This window comes from Stylophora pistillata, chromosome 3, assembly GCF_964205215.1.
Source record: "Stylophora pistillata chromosome 3, jaStyPist1.2, whole genome shotgun sequence".
Taxonomy (NCBI): domain Eukaryota; kingdom Metazoa; phylum Cnidaria; class Anthozoa; order Scleractinia; family Pocilloporidae; genus Stylophora; species Stylophora pistillata.
Genome location: NC_142521.1, coordinates 1,586,825 through 1,604,953, shown reverse-complemented (window position 1 = coordinate 1,604,953; position 18,129 = coordinate 1,586,825). Strand labels below are relative to the sequence as shown.

General features: G+C 36.8%; 3 protein-coding genes across 7 annotated transcripts; 2 read left to right on the top strand and 1 right to left on the bottom strand.

Annotated features, from left to right (window-relative positions):
- The first annotated feature begins 113 nt into the window (after positions 1-113).
- On the top strand, positions 114-4,326 carry LOC111329541 (transmembrane protein with metallophosphoesterase domain). Of its 2 annotated transcripts, XM_088755191.1 has the most exons (4): positions 114-287; positions 408-976; positions 1,414-1,579; positions 1,726-4,326. In XM_088755191.1, exons 1-4 carry the CDS (start codon positions 169-171, stop codon positions 2,054-2,056), a joined length of 1,185 nt encoding a protein of 394 aa, XP_088611317.1. In that variant the 5' UTR covers positions 114-168; the 3' UTR covers positions 2,057-4,326. The 2 variants fall into 2 exon arrangements, with proteins under 2 accessions (XP_088611317.1, XP_022790008.2); XM_022934273.2 differs by having other exon boundaries at positions 114-976.
- On the bottom strand, positions 4,101-13,372 carry LOC111329540 (NEDD8-activating enzyme E1 catalytic subunit). Of its 4 annotated transcripts, XM_022934271.2 has the most exons (19): positions 13,206-13,259; positions 13,054-13,090; positions 12,367-12,475; positions 11,378-11,458; positions 10,398-10,480; positions 9,851-9,931; positions 9,287-9,330; positions 9,009-9,073; positions 8,374-8,452; positions 7,835-7,914; positions 7,584-7,686; positions 7,342-7,455; positions 7,003-7,056; positions 6,432-6,468; positions 5,861-5,942; positions 5,415-5,515; positions 5,278-5,341; positions 4,998-5,052; positions 4,101-4,411 (listed from the first exon to the last, which is right to left on the bottom strand). In XM_022934271.2, exons 3-19 carry the CDS (start codon positions 12,472-12,474, stop codon positions 4,314-4,316), a joined length of 1,329 nt encoding a protein of 442 aa, XP_022790006.2. In that variant the 5' UTR covers position 12,475; positions 13,054-13,090; positions 13,206-13,259; the 3' UTR covers positions 4,101-4,313. The 4 variants fall into 4 exon arrangements, with proteins under 4 accessions (XP_022790006.2, XP_022790005.2, XP_088611312.1 ...); XM_022934270.2 differs by lacking the exon at positions 13,054-13,090 and having other exon boundaries at positions 13,206-13,372; XM_088755186.1 differs by lacking the exon at positions 13,206-13,259 and having other exon boundaries at positions 13,054-13,199.
- Positions 13,373-13,539: 167 nt separating this feature from the next.
- On the top strand, positions 13,540-18,067 carry LOC111329539 (uncharacterized). The gene is made up of 3 exons (XM_022934269.2): positions 13,540-13,827; positions 14,524-14,926; positions 16,385-18,067. The coding sequence occupies exons 1-3, from the start codon at positions 13,540-13,542 to the stop codon at positions 17,599-17,601; spliced, it is 1,908 nt and encodes a 635-aa protein (XP_022790004.2). The 3' UTR covers positions 17,602-18,067.
- Positions 18,068-18,129: the final 62 nt, after the last annotated feature.

Sequence of the window (18,129 nt, the reverse complement as noted above, 5' to 3'; positions counted from 1 at the left end):
ATAATTTCGCCACAAAAAAAGCAATGCTACCAGCATAATCTATAAAGACCTACAGTCGCTCCTGGGGGTTTATAAGGGATTATCAACGTAGTTGATGCGGAAGTTGTAGTAATGCGACCATGTGGAGTTTTGGCGCGCCTGGGAGCTTGGGACTGAACTTGTTCCAATATGGCGTCAGGAAAGAGTTCCAAATTTGACAAAGTTCTTGTCCTTGTGGGCGCAGTCGTGAGCATAAATGTAGTTTCAATCATTGGAACCTACTTCTTGGACATAAAGGAGAAAACTAAGTATAAACTTATCCTGATTCAAAGCTTGCTGGCAACACAATCGCTCTTGTTTTTCACATCAAGATATTTATGGTTACGTTTATGTTCTCCACTTTTCAATTCTCCTTCCGTTCTAAACAGAATTATTTTCCTTCTTTTGATCGTGGTTCTCATCTTAGCCCAAGGAAGTATTATGCTGGGGACTATATTTTCTGGAGTTGAGCCGCATTGGATTTCTTTGTTGTCTTACATATGTTTAGGATTATTTGTACTGTTGACAACGGCGACTTTTCTTTCTGATTTCGTGACGTGGCTGTTTGGAGCTGTAAACACGCGTTCCGGTTCACTTACAACAAAGTCACGCTATGCAAGATTTCACGTCATCGGAATCATCATTATTTCATGTATATTGGCGATGGTAGCACTACATAATGGCCTCAAAGAACCGCTCGTGAAGAACATCAAACTACCCGTTAAGAATCTTCCTCCTGAATTAAACGGATTCACAATTGTTCACCTTCCTGATCTGCACGTTGGGCCCACTATAGGGAAGGCCATGCTGGAAAAAACAGTTCGAGCAGCAAATCAATTAAACCCAGATGTTATTGCCTTAACAGGAGATCTGGTTGATTCAACTGTGTATCAGATTCGACAGGCAGTAAAACCACTGCTTAAGTTAAAAGCAAGATATGGTGTTTATTTTGTGACAGGTATAGAGAAAATACACTGCAGTTTGCTTTTTTAAGTGGTCCTTTAGTTCCAGTCTTCCAAGTCAATTACTCTGCTACTGCTGGTGCTTATCCCAAAATAAAATGACCAGGAGTACAAAATTACTACCTCTCCAAGATGGGAAACTCAGGTTCATCATAGGTACCTTCCTGGCAATTTGTCAAGTTTTCCTGGTAGTTTGTTAGTATTCATTCACACTCTTGAAATGTGAAAGGTACAGCAAGAGTCTAGTGATATTCCTAATAGCAGACACTTTGACCAAGCTAGGGCGTAAAACAGGACCTTTCAATTCAAAGTCCTTTTTTTGATCTTGATTCCAGGTTGAACATACACAACAGTCCCCTTGTTACATACTAGAGAAAGGTACATGATAAGTGAGTGTGGAGACTATCAATATGATGTGCTTTTCATTTGTTAGGAAACCACGAGTATTACACTGGTGATGTTGATGGTTGGCTAAAAGAGCTGGAATATCTTGGTGTGACACCTCTGCACAATTCTCATGTTATGTTAACACATCCGGACAAGCCCCATGCAAAAATTTTCCTCGCTGGTGTAGATGATGTAGAAGGTGGATTTCTGAGGTGTGTTATCTAATTATAATACATTTTTACTGTTTAATTTTGTAATTGTCATTATAATTGCAAATTGCTATGGGTACTTTAGAAATGAAATTTAGCTGAATTCTAATATAAACTTAAGGCATAAAATAATTTTCTCTTCAAATTAGATCTGGAGATCACGGTAGTGATTTAACCAAAGCACTGAAAGGAGTTGACAAAAACATTCCTACAATTCTACTTGCTCACAGACCTAAAGTAGCTAAGCTTGCCTTGGATGATTACAGTGTAGATGTTGTCCTTGCTGGCCATACACATGGAGGGCAGTTATTTCCAATACATCTGTGGCACTTGGTCAGGGAACCATACTTTGCAGGATTGTACCAACATAAGTCAGGATCATATGTTTATGTATCTAGTGGAGTCCATTTCTGGGGCATGCCAATGAGATTATGGTCTGAGGCAGAAATCACTCATGTCACTTTAACTACTACAAGTTAAATTACTTTTGTCTCAGTTTGTTTTTCCTATGAAGATTTGCCTAAATACATCGTGCAACAGTTCAAATATATGATATTCATATATTCACATACATACAATACTTTATTTCAGAACAACATGCAAATACATAGTTATTAAGAAAAAGGAAACCCAGAGGTTGGCCCTATATCAAGGGTCTCCTATTTATGTAAAAAATCTTACAGAACTAGTTAATAAAAATATAAAAAAGTCAAATAAGAAACAGCTAAATATCAATTATAAAATGGCAATTCATTAAATATTCATATGTTTCTTCAATTTTGATTTAAACTCATGAACATTAGGGCTGTCACAAAAATTAAATAAATTAACAGGAAGATTATTCCAGGGTTTGATAATTCTGACAAAGAAAGAATTTTTGTAGCAGTTCAGTTTTGCGAGTTTGAGTTGTAGTTTATATGGGTGGTTAGATCTCGACTTAGTGTTTTTACAAAGTTCAAAATAGTCGGTGAAATTCAATCCATTTAGATTGAATACAGTTTTATAACATTCCACTAAGGAAAGGAAATCTCTCCTTTGTACTAAAGAGTTCCATTTAAGAATTTTACACCTCTCCGTATACGCCATCTCTTGTCTTCTTTGGCCTAAAGCAATTCGCGAGGCTCTTCTTTGTATCTTCTCAATTTCATCGATGTCTTTGATGAGGTGTGGTGACCACACCGGGAAGGCGTATTCCAAGATTGGACGAACCAAGGTTTTGTACAAGTTTGAAAAAATATCTTTGTTTTTACCGCCTACTGTGCATTTAAGTAAGCCAAGAACCTTATTTGCTTTGTAAACTATTTGTTCAACATGTTTTGACCATTTCAGATCACTAGTCATAATAACTCCAAGATCTTTGTAATTAGATACATTCCTCAACACTGTACTCGATATATTGTACCGTGTGGACTTTTTGTCTTTGTTAAGTGTAATTCTCATGACTTCACATTTGGTAGAATTAAATTTCATCTGCCAACGATCCGCCCATAGGTCGAGGGTGGTCAGATCTATCTGTAAAGCAATAGAATCATCGATATTATTTATCTGTCGGTAGATTTTGGTATCGTCGGCAAATAATTTGGCAGTAGACGTGATGATGCCAGGTATTTTGTTCACATAAATAAGGAACATAACTGGTCCCAGTACTGAGCCTTGAGGGACACCAGATGTAACTGGTGACCAATCCGAGTACGATCCACATACCATAACTCTTTGTTTTTGATTGGTTAAGAAGTTCTTGAACCACAGGTGCAGCTGCCCATCTATCCCGTACCTATTGAGTTTTAAAAGTAGGTGCTCATGAGGGACACTGTCGAACGCTTTTGACAGGTCCAGAAATATTACATCAGACACTTTAGATGAATTTCTTGTTAAGCACCAGTCATTATAACAGCTTAAAAGTTGTGACACTGTCGATCGGCCTTCCAGGTATCCAAATTGGCTTGGGTTTAGTAGTTGGTGTTCCGTCCAAAATGAGACAACTCTCAATTTCACAATCTTCTCCGCCGTTTTACTGATGATAGATGTTAGCGAGACCTGGCGATAATTTTCCTTTTTATATTTTGGTCCCTTTTTATAAATTGGAATAACGTGTGCAATTTTCTAGTCGTTGGGTAGTGAGCCGGAATGGAACAACATGTTAAATAAGTTACAAAGTGACGTAGATAGTTCCAGTGCACATTCTTTTAGGATACGAGGCGATAATTTATCAGGACCTGGGGACTTGTGTATGTTTAGGTTTTTCAGATGTTTTTCCACTTCGCTAGGTTTACATAATACATTGCACAACTTTTCATTGAGAACATGATCAAATTCCGGAAGAGACTTTTGTTGTTGTGTAAATACTGATACATTATATGCGTTCATATGTTGTGCAATCTCCTGATCCCCAGTAATTTCTACACTTCCATCTTTTAGGAACAATAGGTCGTTAGTTCCTTTTCACAGTTGTTCAATCATTACTAACAGGCTTTTAAGAAAAATGACCAGCTCCAAGTTGGCTTGTCAAATCTATAGACTGATGTAACAAAGGAAATAACTTTATTTACAAAACAAATTACATAGATTTATGCAATACAAAGAAATTAATATAACATGTACAACATGCATTGACTTTTTTTTATTGGAATACAAAATAGAAAAAATCTTGTATTAGGACAGGCTTACATGTATTCTTTTATCATCGGTTGTAAAAAATGTGAGACACCTTAAAAGAACATAATTTGAAATAAAAGCTTCATTCCATTCCAGAGGAGAAGTCTATTCTACAAATTATTGGTTTGGGAGTTGTGGAATCTGCTACTACCACTTCCTGTCCATCAGTCAGGCCAATATCTAAAAAGAAAAGTAAATTTGTAGTTTGTTGTGTTACTGAGCCTCAAGCAGTGTGGAAAGAACCAAATGTGTGTGCATTTCCTTCAGGAGAGGGGGTATTGAGACCTATTAGAAACTGCAAAACCGAAGAAAAAAATCATCCAAAATCGAAAAACTGAAACAAAAATTGATCAAAACCAAAATCCGCAAACCACAATGAACATCAAAACCAAAATCCGCAAACCACAATGAACATCAAAACCGAAAAACTTAAGTTTCTTAGCACAAAAACCAAAATACCACCCTAAAAAAATAATAGCCAAAACCACAAAAACTGAAAATCCCAATGCCTCCTTCCTTCAGGTAGTCACGTTCATGAAAGGGACAAAATGTATCATTTTATTTCAATTTGCTTACATACAAGACATTTTCAAAATTGCTGATCTTAACAGAATGCAGGACACTTGTTACTCATCAAGAAGCTCTCTGTATCTATAAAGATTGAGAACAAGACCCTAAATCAAAACTTCACAAAATCGGAGGACAACCAGACTTAAAAGGTAGTATTACTTTTAATGTATGGTACTAATTCACACAATTTCCATACCTTTTAACTTCTTGGGTAGATTTTGTTTTGTCCTCTCCTCAATAGACTTCACTGTCTACAACAATAAAAATATCACAAGAAAGCATTGTAAGACTCAATTTATGATAGCCATAATGATTCATTACAAATCTATGAATGAGCACAACATTTACCGTATTATGATTGATGTGAATAATGTTCTTAAGGAGTAATAGCTGTATTTCTGATGGATACACTTCTCTCAGGGGTATTTGATTCTCTGTTGGGATTAGCTTAAATTCCAATTCCTTTAAAACATTACCTGCATGTACAAGGTTTTGTTTTTTCCATCAATTACAGTTGTGAGACCAGGTGCCTTCATCTGACTGTTGGAGAAAAACAATTCAATTAAAATAAGATCAACTTTCACTTTAATCCCCACAATCTATTCAAACTTACTATGTCTGGCTCTCTGTCAGAATATCAATCAGGGATTTTAGGGTGGCATCCTCAGGCAAGGTTAATACTTGAGGTCGTTGACTACAAGCTGGGCAGTCATCCTTGAAGAACAAACCACAATCATCAGTCCTACAACCTTCTATCACTAGTCCTGATATTTGTGGATAAATGATAAAGCTGAATATTCTGCCAAGCAAAGTTTCTGTTGTGTTTTCTATAATTTCTGCACCAAACTTAAGGGGGGAGGACAGTGACCCCTCTGCCCCCTTTTCACCCTCCTACATTTATGCCAAAGTCCCCTATCTCCCTTTTCCACCATCTAAAGGTCAATTCTAACAACAGTCATTCTTGGGAATTATAGTTTCTAGGGGCCAAGAATAGAATAGAGAAATCAACCTGAGTGTGTGATTCATTTACAATTGAAGACATCCAGTAGCCAATGTTACCTTTTTCTCAGCCTCAAAAGTGTATGTGTACAGTCCATCAGTATCATTAAACACCATGTAGTTGTTCAGTGGGTTACAGCAACTGGTTAATGGAAAAAATAAACATGGAATTGAAAAGGGATTACCTGTGAGCTAACTGAGCTGAGACACTGAGTTCCTGAAGCAATAAGGAGAGTGGTTTTGCACCAGGAAACATTCTCTACTGCTCTGCTGAAGTGACAGGTAATATTGACCTATTGCAAAGCTGAGACTATAGGAGCTAAGGAAAAGATGTGCTTTGTCTTGGTGTACTAACCTTTAATAGGCAGTGATTGGCAGAGGCAGAGAAAGGAGGGCATATACAGGACTTCAGCTAGCATCACAAGCAAATAAAAATCATAATACTCCGCAGTTAGGGTATGGGAATTTCATATATTAAGCAATTTTGTAATTTACAAAGTACACCCTTCTCCTGTGCCACCTCTGTTTATTGGCTTAAAATTATTAGCTATCATTGATAATTAATTATAGCAAAGTTTTTCCGGTCACCAAGTAAACTATCATGATACAAAAATAAACAAATAAACCATACCTGGATACCAGCTTGAACACCTCAAGAGCACAAGCAGCTGGAACAAATCAAAATGAAATAGAGGAAAGAACCCAGTGAACTATTTAGTAGGACCTTAGAAGCCAAGATAGCCTAAACTAAACCATTTTAAAGTTCATTTTGCAACACCATTCTACACTGGTCACAAATGCCCTACATAGGTTTAGTTGAATAACAGATTCTCCTTTAATAGAACTATCATAACTCAAGACAAGCCTGCATGCAAGAGATATCAAATTGGAAATCATGTTGACAGTGATCAGCAGTTATGCAAATGCAAGTTTGAAAACCAATATCCGCAAACTTATCAATTTACACATGCAATTTAATGCAGAATTCTCTCAGCTGGTAATGAATTTTTCCATAGAATTAGTTAAAAAACTTTATATTAATATATGTCCCAGTCTTCAATCTCTATCCCATATCCCATGGCAGGTCCTTGAAAAGAAGTCATATAACCTTTCATGGTAGTACAGATTTTTGAGAGTGGTTCCACCCTATGGAATCTGTAATTCAAGCTCACTTAGAAGTGAACCACTTTGAGTCAATTTACCTGCAATGACAGCATTGGTGGATGCTACAGCAGGAATAATATGCTTTACTACACCTAGAGGAAGTGAAAAGCCAGATGTCAAAGCCTTTGTCTTGAATATCAGGCAGAGAAAAATGGAATTGCAAAAGATTTAATAAGAATAATCAGTGTTGTGCAGCAACTTAACTTCTTGTTATTAAATTTTTGTTTGTGCCCAATTGACTTTGTACAGAAACCTGAGAAACAATATTTTAAAACTGACTTACTAAAGGAAGCAACAGACCATGCCTAAATACCAAGGAGTGGTTTCTTTGACCATATGTTACAGGTAATCAACAGGTAGTTCCTCTAAGTGCTCACCTTGTGTTAGTCTGTATGTCACTCCCTGGATGTTAAAACTATCTGCCCTTTCTTTAGCTTTGTCATAAATCCACTGAACATGGGTGGGGTCATCTCCATCAACGGACACACCCTCTAACAAAAGCAAATGCCATTTACTTAATCAGTGACATACGACTCTTGCAAAAATAGCCTCTGCAAAGCCCTCTACCAGAATCAATAGTCAAAGAAAATGTTCATAACTCAAAATGAAAGAGTGATACCTCCAAAGGGATGTTCTTGTGGCCAAACTAATACCTTGGCATATTCCACACAGTGTTCTGGCATACGAGGAGTGTGCGCAATAGTGCACAAAGGAAAGTTAACCTATGAGACAAACAATAATAAACTACTCAATCAACAGCACTAGTCATTGAGGCCAAGAAGAATAACCTACATTGATGAGAAGAAATAACAATTAGGCCCATCAATTATGAAAGATGTATATAAATCAATTAATAAAACTATAACTTACTTGTGGTGGATAGAGATCAAGTGTGCACTCCACACATGCCGTTAAACCTGGTATAATAACTCGTGCATTACCTTTAAAACCTGTACAATTTATCACCATTATAAGAAAAGGAAAAAACATATTAAAAATATATAAACTGGTGTGTAATCAGTTTCCCATTTCATGCTCAACATCTCTTAAAATCCTGGTGTGGACCTTTAGCAACGCAGTATCATCTGAGGCTTTTCCCTTCAGAGAATTCCTACTTTGGCCCAATTACATACAACATGCCAGGGAGATATTACATGTATCTGGGACATCATGACAAAAGCAATTGTCATCCCAAGGAAATAACATAACAATGACCTTTTCCAGATTTCCTTGTCAATGATGGAATCCCAGCAGTTCACACCACATTCTACCAGTCTATCTCAAGATGATCAGTGGTAAACTAAATATGGGCACATTAAGAGGACAACTGTGCACAATTATTATAAATTTAACTTAATTTAAGCATTAAGAGGAAATTCACAGAGAGTTCAAATTTTCTTGAGTCTTGCCTTCTGTTCCACCATCTACCATGGGAATAATACTAGTCTGATCCAGTGTGCCATCATCTTCATACTCTAACAGACTAAGCTGCAACCAAACCAGAGTTTGGATTCCTTTCAAAAACTTTACTGTGATTCTTAAGGCTAGAACTGTAAAATTTATAATCATCTTATGAGTGCTGGGGAAGTAAAATAGAGTTTCAAACTTGGGGTAAATTGATTCTAATATCAAATACAATTATTGAAAATAACAGTGGAAATGAAGTTCCGGCTCCCGGTTAGCTCAAGGGATAGAGCGCTGGACTGTAGTGCGGGAGGTCGAGGGTTCAAGCCCCGGCCAGACCAACACTCAAGGTCTTAAAATAATTGAGAGGAATTTGCTACCTTTCTATAGCATCAAGAAATGGTTAGATATTCTAGTCTTCTCGGATAGGGACGAATAAATGGAGGTCCCGTCTCCTGCAGGGTTGGGGCAGGAGACGTTAATTTCTCACACACGAGATTACTGTGTGATGGATGTCCTCGCCTGGGGTGGGATGGGTGGGTTAGGACAGCAGGTCCACATCAGCTATTACAGCTGCCAATTAATCAACCTGCTTAAACAAATAAATGAACTTCAACTTCAACTTCAAGCTAACTCTTACCACCATTCCATTTATCCATCTCCTTGCCACAATGGAATCTAATCCACAGACTATGAGGTGAAATCCTGCCATTAAGAATGGATGAATAAATGATCTACAGTAGTGCAAACAAGACACAAGTACACAAATCCTTCAGATATGAATGACTGTTACAATAAATTACTTAATATGAATAAATCAAATAATATTTAACATTCTTTACATCTGACCAGCACTTAACACTCAATGTTTCATTTTGCAATTTTCAGTTTTCTATAAATCCTGTTGATTCAACTAACCTCTATAAAAATCTGCATCATGGTCTTGAATCTTTTTAAAATGTCTGTAAAAAAACTTGTCAAAGAAGAAATTAAAGACAGAGCTTATTTTTACCTACAGTGCATTATGCCTGTCGAGAAATCTGAGTCAAAGGTAAAAGATTTTCAGAAATTTCCTAGACTGAGAAGTTTATTGTATCTGAAGGCCACCAAAAACTTTCTTAACATGCTCAAAATAGTTAGAGTTGTCCTCTACACCATGGTTTCAGCTAATATTTAATGATTCCCATATACTTTTTTCACTTTGTAAAACATTTCTCTTGATTATAAGAGTTAGCACTGCCAGTAACTGCCTCAATCCCATATTTCCTTGAGTAAGCCCAAAGGAACCTATTTCAAATTTGGACAGAAAGAAGGGGCGCAAAGCAGAAGGAATGCACTTAATTGAGAAGTACGTCTGTTCTATTTAAGAATTATTGACCTGTACTGATTCCCTTGTAGTTGAAGTGTAAAAGTTCAAATAAAGTGACAACAGAAACAAGTTACGGCAAGAAACAAGTAGCAAGTTATGAATTCAAAGGATACGGAGTAACATTGCAGCCTGCCACTCTACTGTTGATAAACTCTGCAGCTACAATAGCTTTGGGTTTTCCTATATCTTTTGGTCTTAAATAAAGAAAAGACAGAACATCACGTGTCAGAAACATTGTGCCCTTACAAGAAACAACATGCACTAAAAATGTTTATCTGATGAGGGCATATTTGATCCACATTGACCAATCAGAGTTCTTTGTTTCCTCAGCTTAGCCACCAGGTAAAGTTTACTCAAATGGAGTAAACTTCACCATCAGTGGTTTGCAAAAGAGAGCAATTGTATGTACAGCTGCATGAGTAAAACATGATAATATTCATTCAATCACCCCTTCTTTGAATTGAACTATAGCATTTTGAGGTAAAATGAGGCATGAAAATGATCAGTGTACAATTAGGATTTATGCAAAACATAAATTTCAGAACATAAGTCACCTAGGTAAGGATTTGAAAAAAGAATTCAAAACAGCTGCATTTAATTTTTGTAGAAAGTTTAGAAACTCCCAAAGAAAACTAATAATACTCCATTAAAAAAGGTTACCTGAACAAAAACTGTCTATTTAGGTTTGAAACATCTATTGTGTCCATATCAATAACATCTATGTTCCTAAATCCACACAACGCCTGCCAAGAAAAGACGTCAACCATTACTTCAAACTTGTTTTAACCTTGAAGTCCCCAGATCCAATAATTACTTCTCCCCACTGGCTGCTATGCTGTTGCTTGATAATTAAACAGAGGAATTAAGTTTTAGATCAACAAAACATCCTCTAGCTGATAAGCTTGTTGTCTCATAATCTGTTTGCAAGATAACATATTGGAATGGCATGGAGACATTACAAGTTAATCACTCACAGAGAGGAGGGGAGGTTTAAAAGGTTATGCAATAATTAAATAATAAGCATTTTTAGTATAATTTCGGAGCTGAGCAAAGAGTTTCCAGCAATCTGATTGGTAGAGCGGTTTCTTATATGACACTACATAAACCGCTCCACGTGGTTTCTATAACATGTTAAAATAAAAAGTTAATAAATGTTACTAAAATGTTATGATTTTAGAAATTTCTCTGTTGTTCAGCTCTGAAATTATACTAAAACAATTATTCGCCTCACATTCAGTAAATATTGTCGAATAATCCCCTCAACTTTGTCTCGGGGATTATTCGACAATATTCACCTCGCCTTTGGCGAACAATTGTTAAATATAAGAAACTAAATAAGCACTCACCCAAATAACAAAATAGCATAGTATGAAAATTATCACTCCAGGGTGCAGTTGTATAAAAAGAGGATAATGCTATCCAATGGATAAATGGCTATCCAGCTGATGAGTGATAGCAAAATGTACTACGCTATCCACTGGAGAGAGATTTATCTAAAGGATAGCATTGTCCAATCCTTGAACAACCAGGGCCAGTCCTCTACAAAAAATTATTTGAGGCCTTTGACTCAAAAAAGTTGGTAATCCAAGAAATATAAAAAAGCAACAAGACATGCCCTTCTTTGTAAAGTCAATACTCACTAGATCTTTCAGTAATTCACAGCCTAATCCTCCTGCTCCAATAACCAGAATTTTAGCAGTATCAAGCATAAATTCAAGAACCTAGGAAAGAAAAGGTGAGACAGACTTAATTTTTTAATATCTTTCATTTATTCTCACTCTATTCGCAGTACAAAAACATGGTCTATTCAATGCACGATGGAAATGATGCACATCATATACAACCTTTAAAGTATAAAATATCCTTCTAATTGTGGCAAGTGCGTCCATCTAACTGCTGCCCATGTTTCTGTTTTTAAATGAATAGAATCTTGCCCAAATATCCTTTCAAAAAATAGTGCAAGAAATGCTGCTAACTGTTGCACTGAGTTTGACAATTTTTCTTTCCTTTCATGAAGACACAAAAACACTTCTAATACCAATGTATCATGAAGGGTTTAAAAGCATCTGCAGAGTACCTTATAAATTCAATTTAACTCAGATTGCCATGATTCTGAAGAAGAAACTTCAATCACGTGCTTGTGGGGAAATAAGGGGAAAAGAACCTCCACCTTTTTTCTGTCCTTCTTCCTTCTCTCTTTAATTTGTTAGTTTCATCCCCTTCTTCCCTTTCCCTCCCCTCAAACTGAATTTGATCTCATTAATCATTATATAAAAAAAAATAATAGGTATTATTAAAAACTAGATCATTGGATAACGCAAGACTTTTCACTGGCTTAGCTATTATGGTATATGAGCCAATAAACCATAATCTACAAATATGGTAAGCGTATGCATCAGCTGAAAATTAAAAGGGAGCAAAAAAATTGAATAAAATTGAATAATTCAATTTAGTGTTTTTAATAAAACAATTATTCCACTCACGCTTGTTGGATATGAGATGATTATAGCAAACTCCGCGCTATACGCCTCATTGGCTATCCATCATCTCATATCCAATGCGTGCTTGTGGAACAAAAAGTAGGGGGTACAGTATTACATTGTCAAAGTGGTCCACTGAGCTGGTATACCTGTGGTCCAGGTTCAAAGTCTTGATGAGCCAAAGGCCCACTCCTTAACAACAGTCGCTGAACATGACTCCATCTGCCTGACCAGTCACCTTTATTTTCTACCACCATTCTGAAGATATACATTCACATTACTTCTCAGAGCAAGAGAAAAGTCTTGCAGAGAATTTGTTTTAACTGTCTTTAACCCTTTAACTGCCAGGATCTGATTGGTAGTTCGTGCCTCTAGCTGCTACACATTTTCTTGTAAATTAGTTACAAGATTTTGGTGTTAGATCAAGAAAATAACTTTGTGTATTCTCAATACCTTATTGCATTTTTAAATATCTATCTCTAAAACTTTTTTAGTTATTCCCCAAAGTTACTTGTATGTCTCACTGAACACGGTTCAAAGCCAAGAGATGAAAAAAAAAATTGATGCATAATAATTGCAGTGTCTTAATTATTTGGAGTTACCAAATAATGGTTAATAGTTTGTCACACTTTGCCCATAAAATCCCTCACTCCCTTGCTGTTTACATGGGTAATTATCCAGCCAAGATAACAATGGATGTTTTTTTAATGATTGCCATCATATCCTCCATCTGTGATATTGTTGGAAAACCTATACATTTTTAAAATAACTCAGGCTTGTGACGGATTTCTACGTTGCACATTTTGAAAATAAAAGATATTCTTTCTGTTTCATACCACACAATCTTTGGGCTGCGCGATTCCAGTGACACAACTAGGGTTCCATGTAAGCATAAATCGAAACGATGGCACATCTTAATGGCTAGCAACAGTTACACAAAACACAAACCTAGTATTCGTAAAAATAAGTTTACAATAAGGCTACATACGGAGTTTCCGAAGAATTCTCCTCTACCTCCATTATGCCCAGCTGCAACCAGCGGCCAACAAGGCAGCCGCGCCTCGTTAACAAGAAATTGAGTGACCGAGCCTTCGAGACACAACCATGGATGACGTCTGGAGCTAAAAAGTTACTTATTTCATTTCCCCTTCCCATGGAGGAAAAGATTATCCAATAGAAGACAAGGCCGTCAGCTACGAAAATAACTCTGCAGAATTAGCACTCTATTTGATTTATATTGGAGAACTCTGCTGTGTTTATAACTCTGACACATTCATCGAGCTTTAAAGAAGACGGCAGAAGCGAAAATAAGGTAGCAGAGCATGGCTTTTTCTAATCTGCAATCGATGTTCAAGTTAGCTCAGAGGCCTACACATATAATCAGTGACAGACGAGGCCAAGAATTTGAGCTCAAGTCAGACGCAAAAGATGCCTTGTTGATCGTAAAGAACTGCACAGATTGCCATGCAAGTTTACAAGAAAAAGCTGCCAAGTTACTCATCGAGAAATGTGACAACTTGGTGCTAGACGTTAAATGCACGCTGATATCTGGTGTACTGGAACTTCTGAACTGCAAGAAAATAGTGCTAAATTTACTTGAAGGTGGTCAGGTTAGGAATACTTTTAAATCCGGTGAACAAGTCTTGTTTTTTTAGAACCACTTCTCTTCCAGGGGTGACCAAATAGGAACTTCTCCAAAACATAACGATACATTTTTGGGCAGAGTGGTGATAGGAGGAAAGAAAAATATCAGTCTGGCAGGACTGCTCAGTTACCACTTAATTCTCAATGTTAAAATTGTAAGAAATGTGTGGTAGACAGTGAGAAGTCTTATGAGCTTGAGCAGAAAGGTTAACTTCCAATCAGTAAAGTTTCAAATTCGAGAGAAATTTTGCAGGTATGTGGTAATGTATGGTAAGCAAGGTGAAGGTGTCATAAACGTTGCACCTCTCTCCCTGGGATGTTTACAGGTTTCTGTATGATAAATCTTGAACTGCAAAAGTTGGAGTCAGCCCAAAAATAATTATACTATAAAATTAAATGTTAGAGTCAAATGACAAGCTCAGCATCTGAATCAAGAGTCACTTCTGTCAAGGTATCCATCCATAACAAATTATCAAACATTTATTTTCACTTAGAAAATTTGAATGCAAGACTAGAAAAGTTACCTCTAATTGTCTTGAGCTGCAAACATTTTCTCAGTAAAGCATAAAGGATCCCCAACTCCAAAGTTAAACAAAACTCACCCAAAATTTTCAAGCTACTCAAGTTAGTAATTTAAAATCTAAATCTTTTGTTTCCAACAGATTCCAACCATCATGGCAGATAGTACATCAGATCTGTTGATCACTCTGCTGAGGCATTCCCAGTTTGAATCTATGTATCTTCATGGACATTCAAGTAATATTGAGGTCTGCGTAGGTGAAGAAACCTCAACAAAATATCCAGTGTCTTTTCCATCTGATGTCCCATCACACTTTCAGTTTGTTGTATCTTGGGAGAAAGAAGAGGAAGGTTGGAAGCTTGTTTGTGAAAAGGTTGTTAGGGATGGTGTGTTCCCAACTACAGAGCGTAAACTGAAGGAAGCTGAAGAAAGAAAAGCTAGAGACTTAGAGAAAATGGTAACAGCTCTTTTTGATAGTATCAAGATTACGCCAAAAGAACAACATAAAGACAAACCAAGTCCAGGTTCTGCAGCTGAGACTGAAAGTAAATAAATTTTTATCAGGATCTAAGTAAGCCCCTATTATCAGCCATGGCAGGTTTGCCTTGTTGGTCAGTCTTTTTTTATGCACACAAATGCTCATCAATTGGTTTGTTTTTTTCATTCGTGATAAACATTATGAGATATCCCGAAATAAATGCTACTCAAGAAGAATCTCCTGTCTAAATCTTGTAAACTTTAAACCAAAATAGAGCATTTCAAGGAATCATTGTATGCAAGGGTATGTACATGTAAAATGAGGACTATTTTAAAAATTTTTTGAGTGAATGTTAAAATTCTTACATTTCTCTCACTACTCTTTGCAAAGTTGTTTCTGTGTGATTTTCAAGACCTCCTTGGTAAGGTTCATAAGTAAGACTCCAAGGGCAGAGGTGCTTACTTAAGATACTATTTCAGTCCAAGAGTGACTAATTAGAGGAATTTTTCCTCACAATATCAAATAAATTTTCAATTAAAAAGGTGATAAGGATAAAGGAAAACATATAAAAGAGGGGATATTGTTTGGTTTGAAACCAAATTCTCCAAGCTACAATTGTGTAAAATGGGTGGTAGCTGGTTTAGAGAAGTGATATTTAGGTGTGGGAGTGAACAGAAGCCAACCTGTTACCTCAATTCCTGGAACTACCATCACAACAAGAGAAAAATATAGTTACACTTGGGAGTTACCTTGATTCATTATGCGTAGATTACTAACTTCCTCAGAAGCAGTTTAGATGTAGGGCAGAGAAGGTCAATGGGTAGTGCTTATGGGGAGCGTACTGAAATTCTCTTAACATAAAAGTGATATTGATTATAGCCCTGTTAATTAGTGACCTTCCTTTCTGTGTTGAATATACTTATGTTCCACCCATGACACTGTGAGTGGCATTCTTGCTTGGATATCATTCCTGCATCCATTTCAAATTTTTCTTTCAGCTGGCAACTGAATAAGAACTTGTTAATCATGCAACATTTCCCTATGAAATCAATACATAATTTGGACACAACTAATTGAGAAGAGACTAAATCATTGGATTGAAGTTGTGCTTTTGAATTTAATCAACACATTCTCCTGGCTATTTTACCTGAAAAGTACACACCAGGGCCAGGTTTTTCAAAGGTGAGTTAAGATAACCCAGGGTTACCGTAATTGCAGATCTGAAAGCTTTAAAATCAAATCACTTTAATTTCATTTGTTTACAATTTGGTGATTGAATGCTCTAAGAAGAATTGGGAAAATTATCTTAAAATGGCTTTTGAACAGAGAAATATAAAAACTTGGATTAAAATTTAACCCTGGGTTAGTGCTGATCGGTCTTCGAACAACTGGGCCCAGGTCTATAATCAAAGTAACAGTGACACCGATTTCCTTATCCCATGTGTTCTTGAAAAATTGCATCTTTTTTTTCAGTGAATTGGTCAACTGGTAAATGCCTTAACTATAGATATCTTTAAACCCACAGAAAAACCAAGCCCAAGTGGTAGTGGCCATCATAACATTAAGAATGAGGATGACAAGAAAGAGTTCTTTGACTCCTCAGAAGAGCTGGAGCAAAAGATTGATCTTCTTGCAAAATGGGTCAAGGAGAGTAAACACTGTGTTATGTTCACTGGTGCAGGAATCAGCACAAGCACAGGTATCCCAGATTTTCGAAGTGGCATGAACACTGTGCTGAAGACAGGCCCTGGTTTATGGGAGTTACAAGCTAAAGGCGTCACTCGCCAGCCAGGTAAAGTTACTCCCATGTTAAAGGCAATACCCTCGCCTTCCCACATGGCCATCGTGAAACTCCACAAGGAAGGGTTGGTAAAGTTCACTGTCAGCCAAAATGTTGATGGTCTCCACTTGCGCAGTGGTATTCCCAGTGAGGAGCTTGCTGAACTTCATGGAAATACCAACTTAGAAAAGTGCACTACCTGTGGTGCTAAATATTTGAGAGATTTTGACACAAGAACTGCAACAAGAGTTCATGACCACTTGACTGGAAGGTCCTGTGATAACATCAAGTGCTGTGGACCTTTAGTGGACTCCATTATAAACTTTGGCGAGAGTCTGCCCGATGATGACCTGATGAAGTCATACCAAGAAGCTGAAAAGTCAGACTTGATGATTGCACTTGGATCCAGTCTTCAGGTTTATCCAGCTGCAGACATTCCAGCCACTGTCATCCGCAGCAAACAGAAACTGGTGATCTGCAATTTGCAGAAGACCCCACTCAGTTCACTGAGTTCGCTTCACATACACAGTCAGATAGATACAGTAATGAGAGGGCTTATGGAGAGGCTTGGCTTGGAGATTCCACCCTTCAGAGTTCAGCGTCGCTTTGCAGTTGAGACAAGTCAGGATAAAATGTTGATTGAAGGCCTTGACCTTCAAAGCAACACTCCATATTCTTTCTTAAAACAGGTATCTGTGCATATGTCACAGGAGGTTGAAGGTACAAAGAAAGTTATTGATGAAAAAATTCTCTCTAAGGAGCCTCTGGAAATGTGTTTCAGGGGAAGCTTAATAAGTATCTCACAAGCTACTCCATTGATTGCAGAGATAGAGTTGGGTTTCCAGGGTCACTATGGTGAACCAAGCTTGTCCTTTACCAATTCTATTAGTAGCTTTGGAAAGGCCTTCTTTCATGCAGAGTATGATTTAAATAAAGGGGAGTGGTCGCTGAAAAAAGAATGAAAACGCATGAAAACACTGATAGACTTGATTCATTGTACTTCTACTTATGTTTTAAGATTTTTGTTCTGCTAACCTGTAGAATTTCATGACTATTTAAGAGAACATTTATTAATGGATGTGATATGTTATTGAATAACATGCAAGGGTGTTGGAAAGTCTGCAGATTCTTTTATGAATAATTATTCTGTGTAAAAAAGCTTTATTACCATGTTAGGTAAGAGCATTCATCTTTTTTTTTCCTCTTGAAGAAGAGGCTTGCTCAGTGATAACAGCTACAATCATTGTTGGTCCCAAGGACAATACTATGTCTACAGAACTAAACTATATTGTTGTAAGTGTATCAGGTTACAAGTCCTAAAGCTCCCTGACAGCTTTTAAAGCTCTGATAACTTTTTTATTGTAATAAAAACAATAGATGTTAGTGAGCATATTGCCATATTTGTATTAAAAATCTTGGTATTTTAGACATTTGCCTTTGGCCGTGATTATCAGCAATGGGAATTGGGGCAAAAGCGTATTTTATATTTT

Excerpts from the sequence above, each read along its gene's own strand:
- LOC111329541 (XM_022934273.2), top strand. The coding sequence starts at position 169 with ATGGCGTCAGGAAAGAGTTCCAAATTTGACAAAGTTCTTGTCCTTGTG. Across the intron at positions 977-1,413 it reads TGGTGTTTATTTTGTGACAG|GAAACCACGAGTATTACACT; the intron begins GTATAGAGAAAA and ends TTCATTTGTTAG. Across the intron at positions 1,580-1,725 it reads GTAGAAGGTGGATTTCTGAG|ATCTGGAGATCACGGTAGTG; the intron begins GTGTGTTATCTA and ends TCTTCAAATTAG.
- LOC111329540 (XM_022934270.2), bottom strand. The coding sequence starts at position 13,372 with ATGGGAAGGGGAAATGAAATAAGTAACTTTTTAGCTCCAGACGTCATC. Across the intron at positions 7,057-7,341 it reads GACATACAGACTAACACAAG|GTGTAGTAAAGCATATTATT; the intron begins GTGAGCACTTAG and ends CACTTCCTCTAG. Across the intron at positions 6,469-7,002 it reads CACCAATGCTGTCATTGCAG|CTGCTTGTGCTCTTGAGGTG; the intron begins GTAAATTGACTC and ends GATTTGTTCCAG.
- LOC111329539 (XM_022934269.2), top strand. The coding sequence starts at position 13,540 with ATGGCTTTTTCTAATCTGCAATCGATGTTCAAGTTAGCTCAGAGGCCT. Across the intron at positions 13,828-14,523 it reads ATTTACTTGAAGGTGGTCAG|ATTCCAACCATCATGGCAGA; the intron begins GTTAGGAATACT and ends TGTTTCCAACAG. Across the intron at positions 14,927-16,384 it reads TTCTGCAGCTGAGACTGAAA|AAAAACCAAGCCCAAGTGGT; the intron begins GTAAATAAATTT and ends TTAAACCCACAG.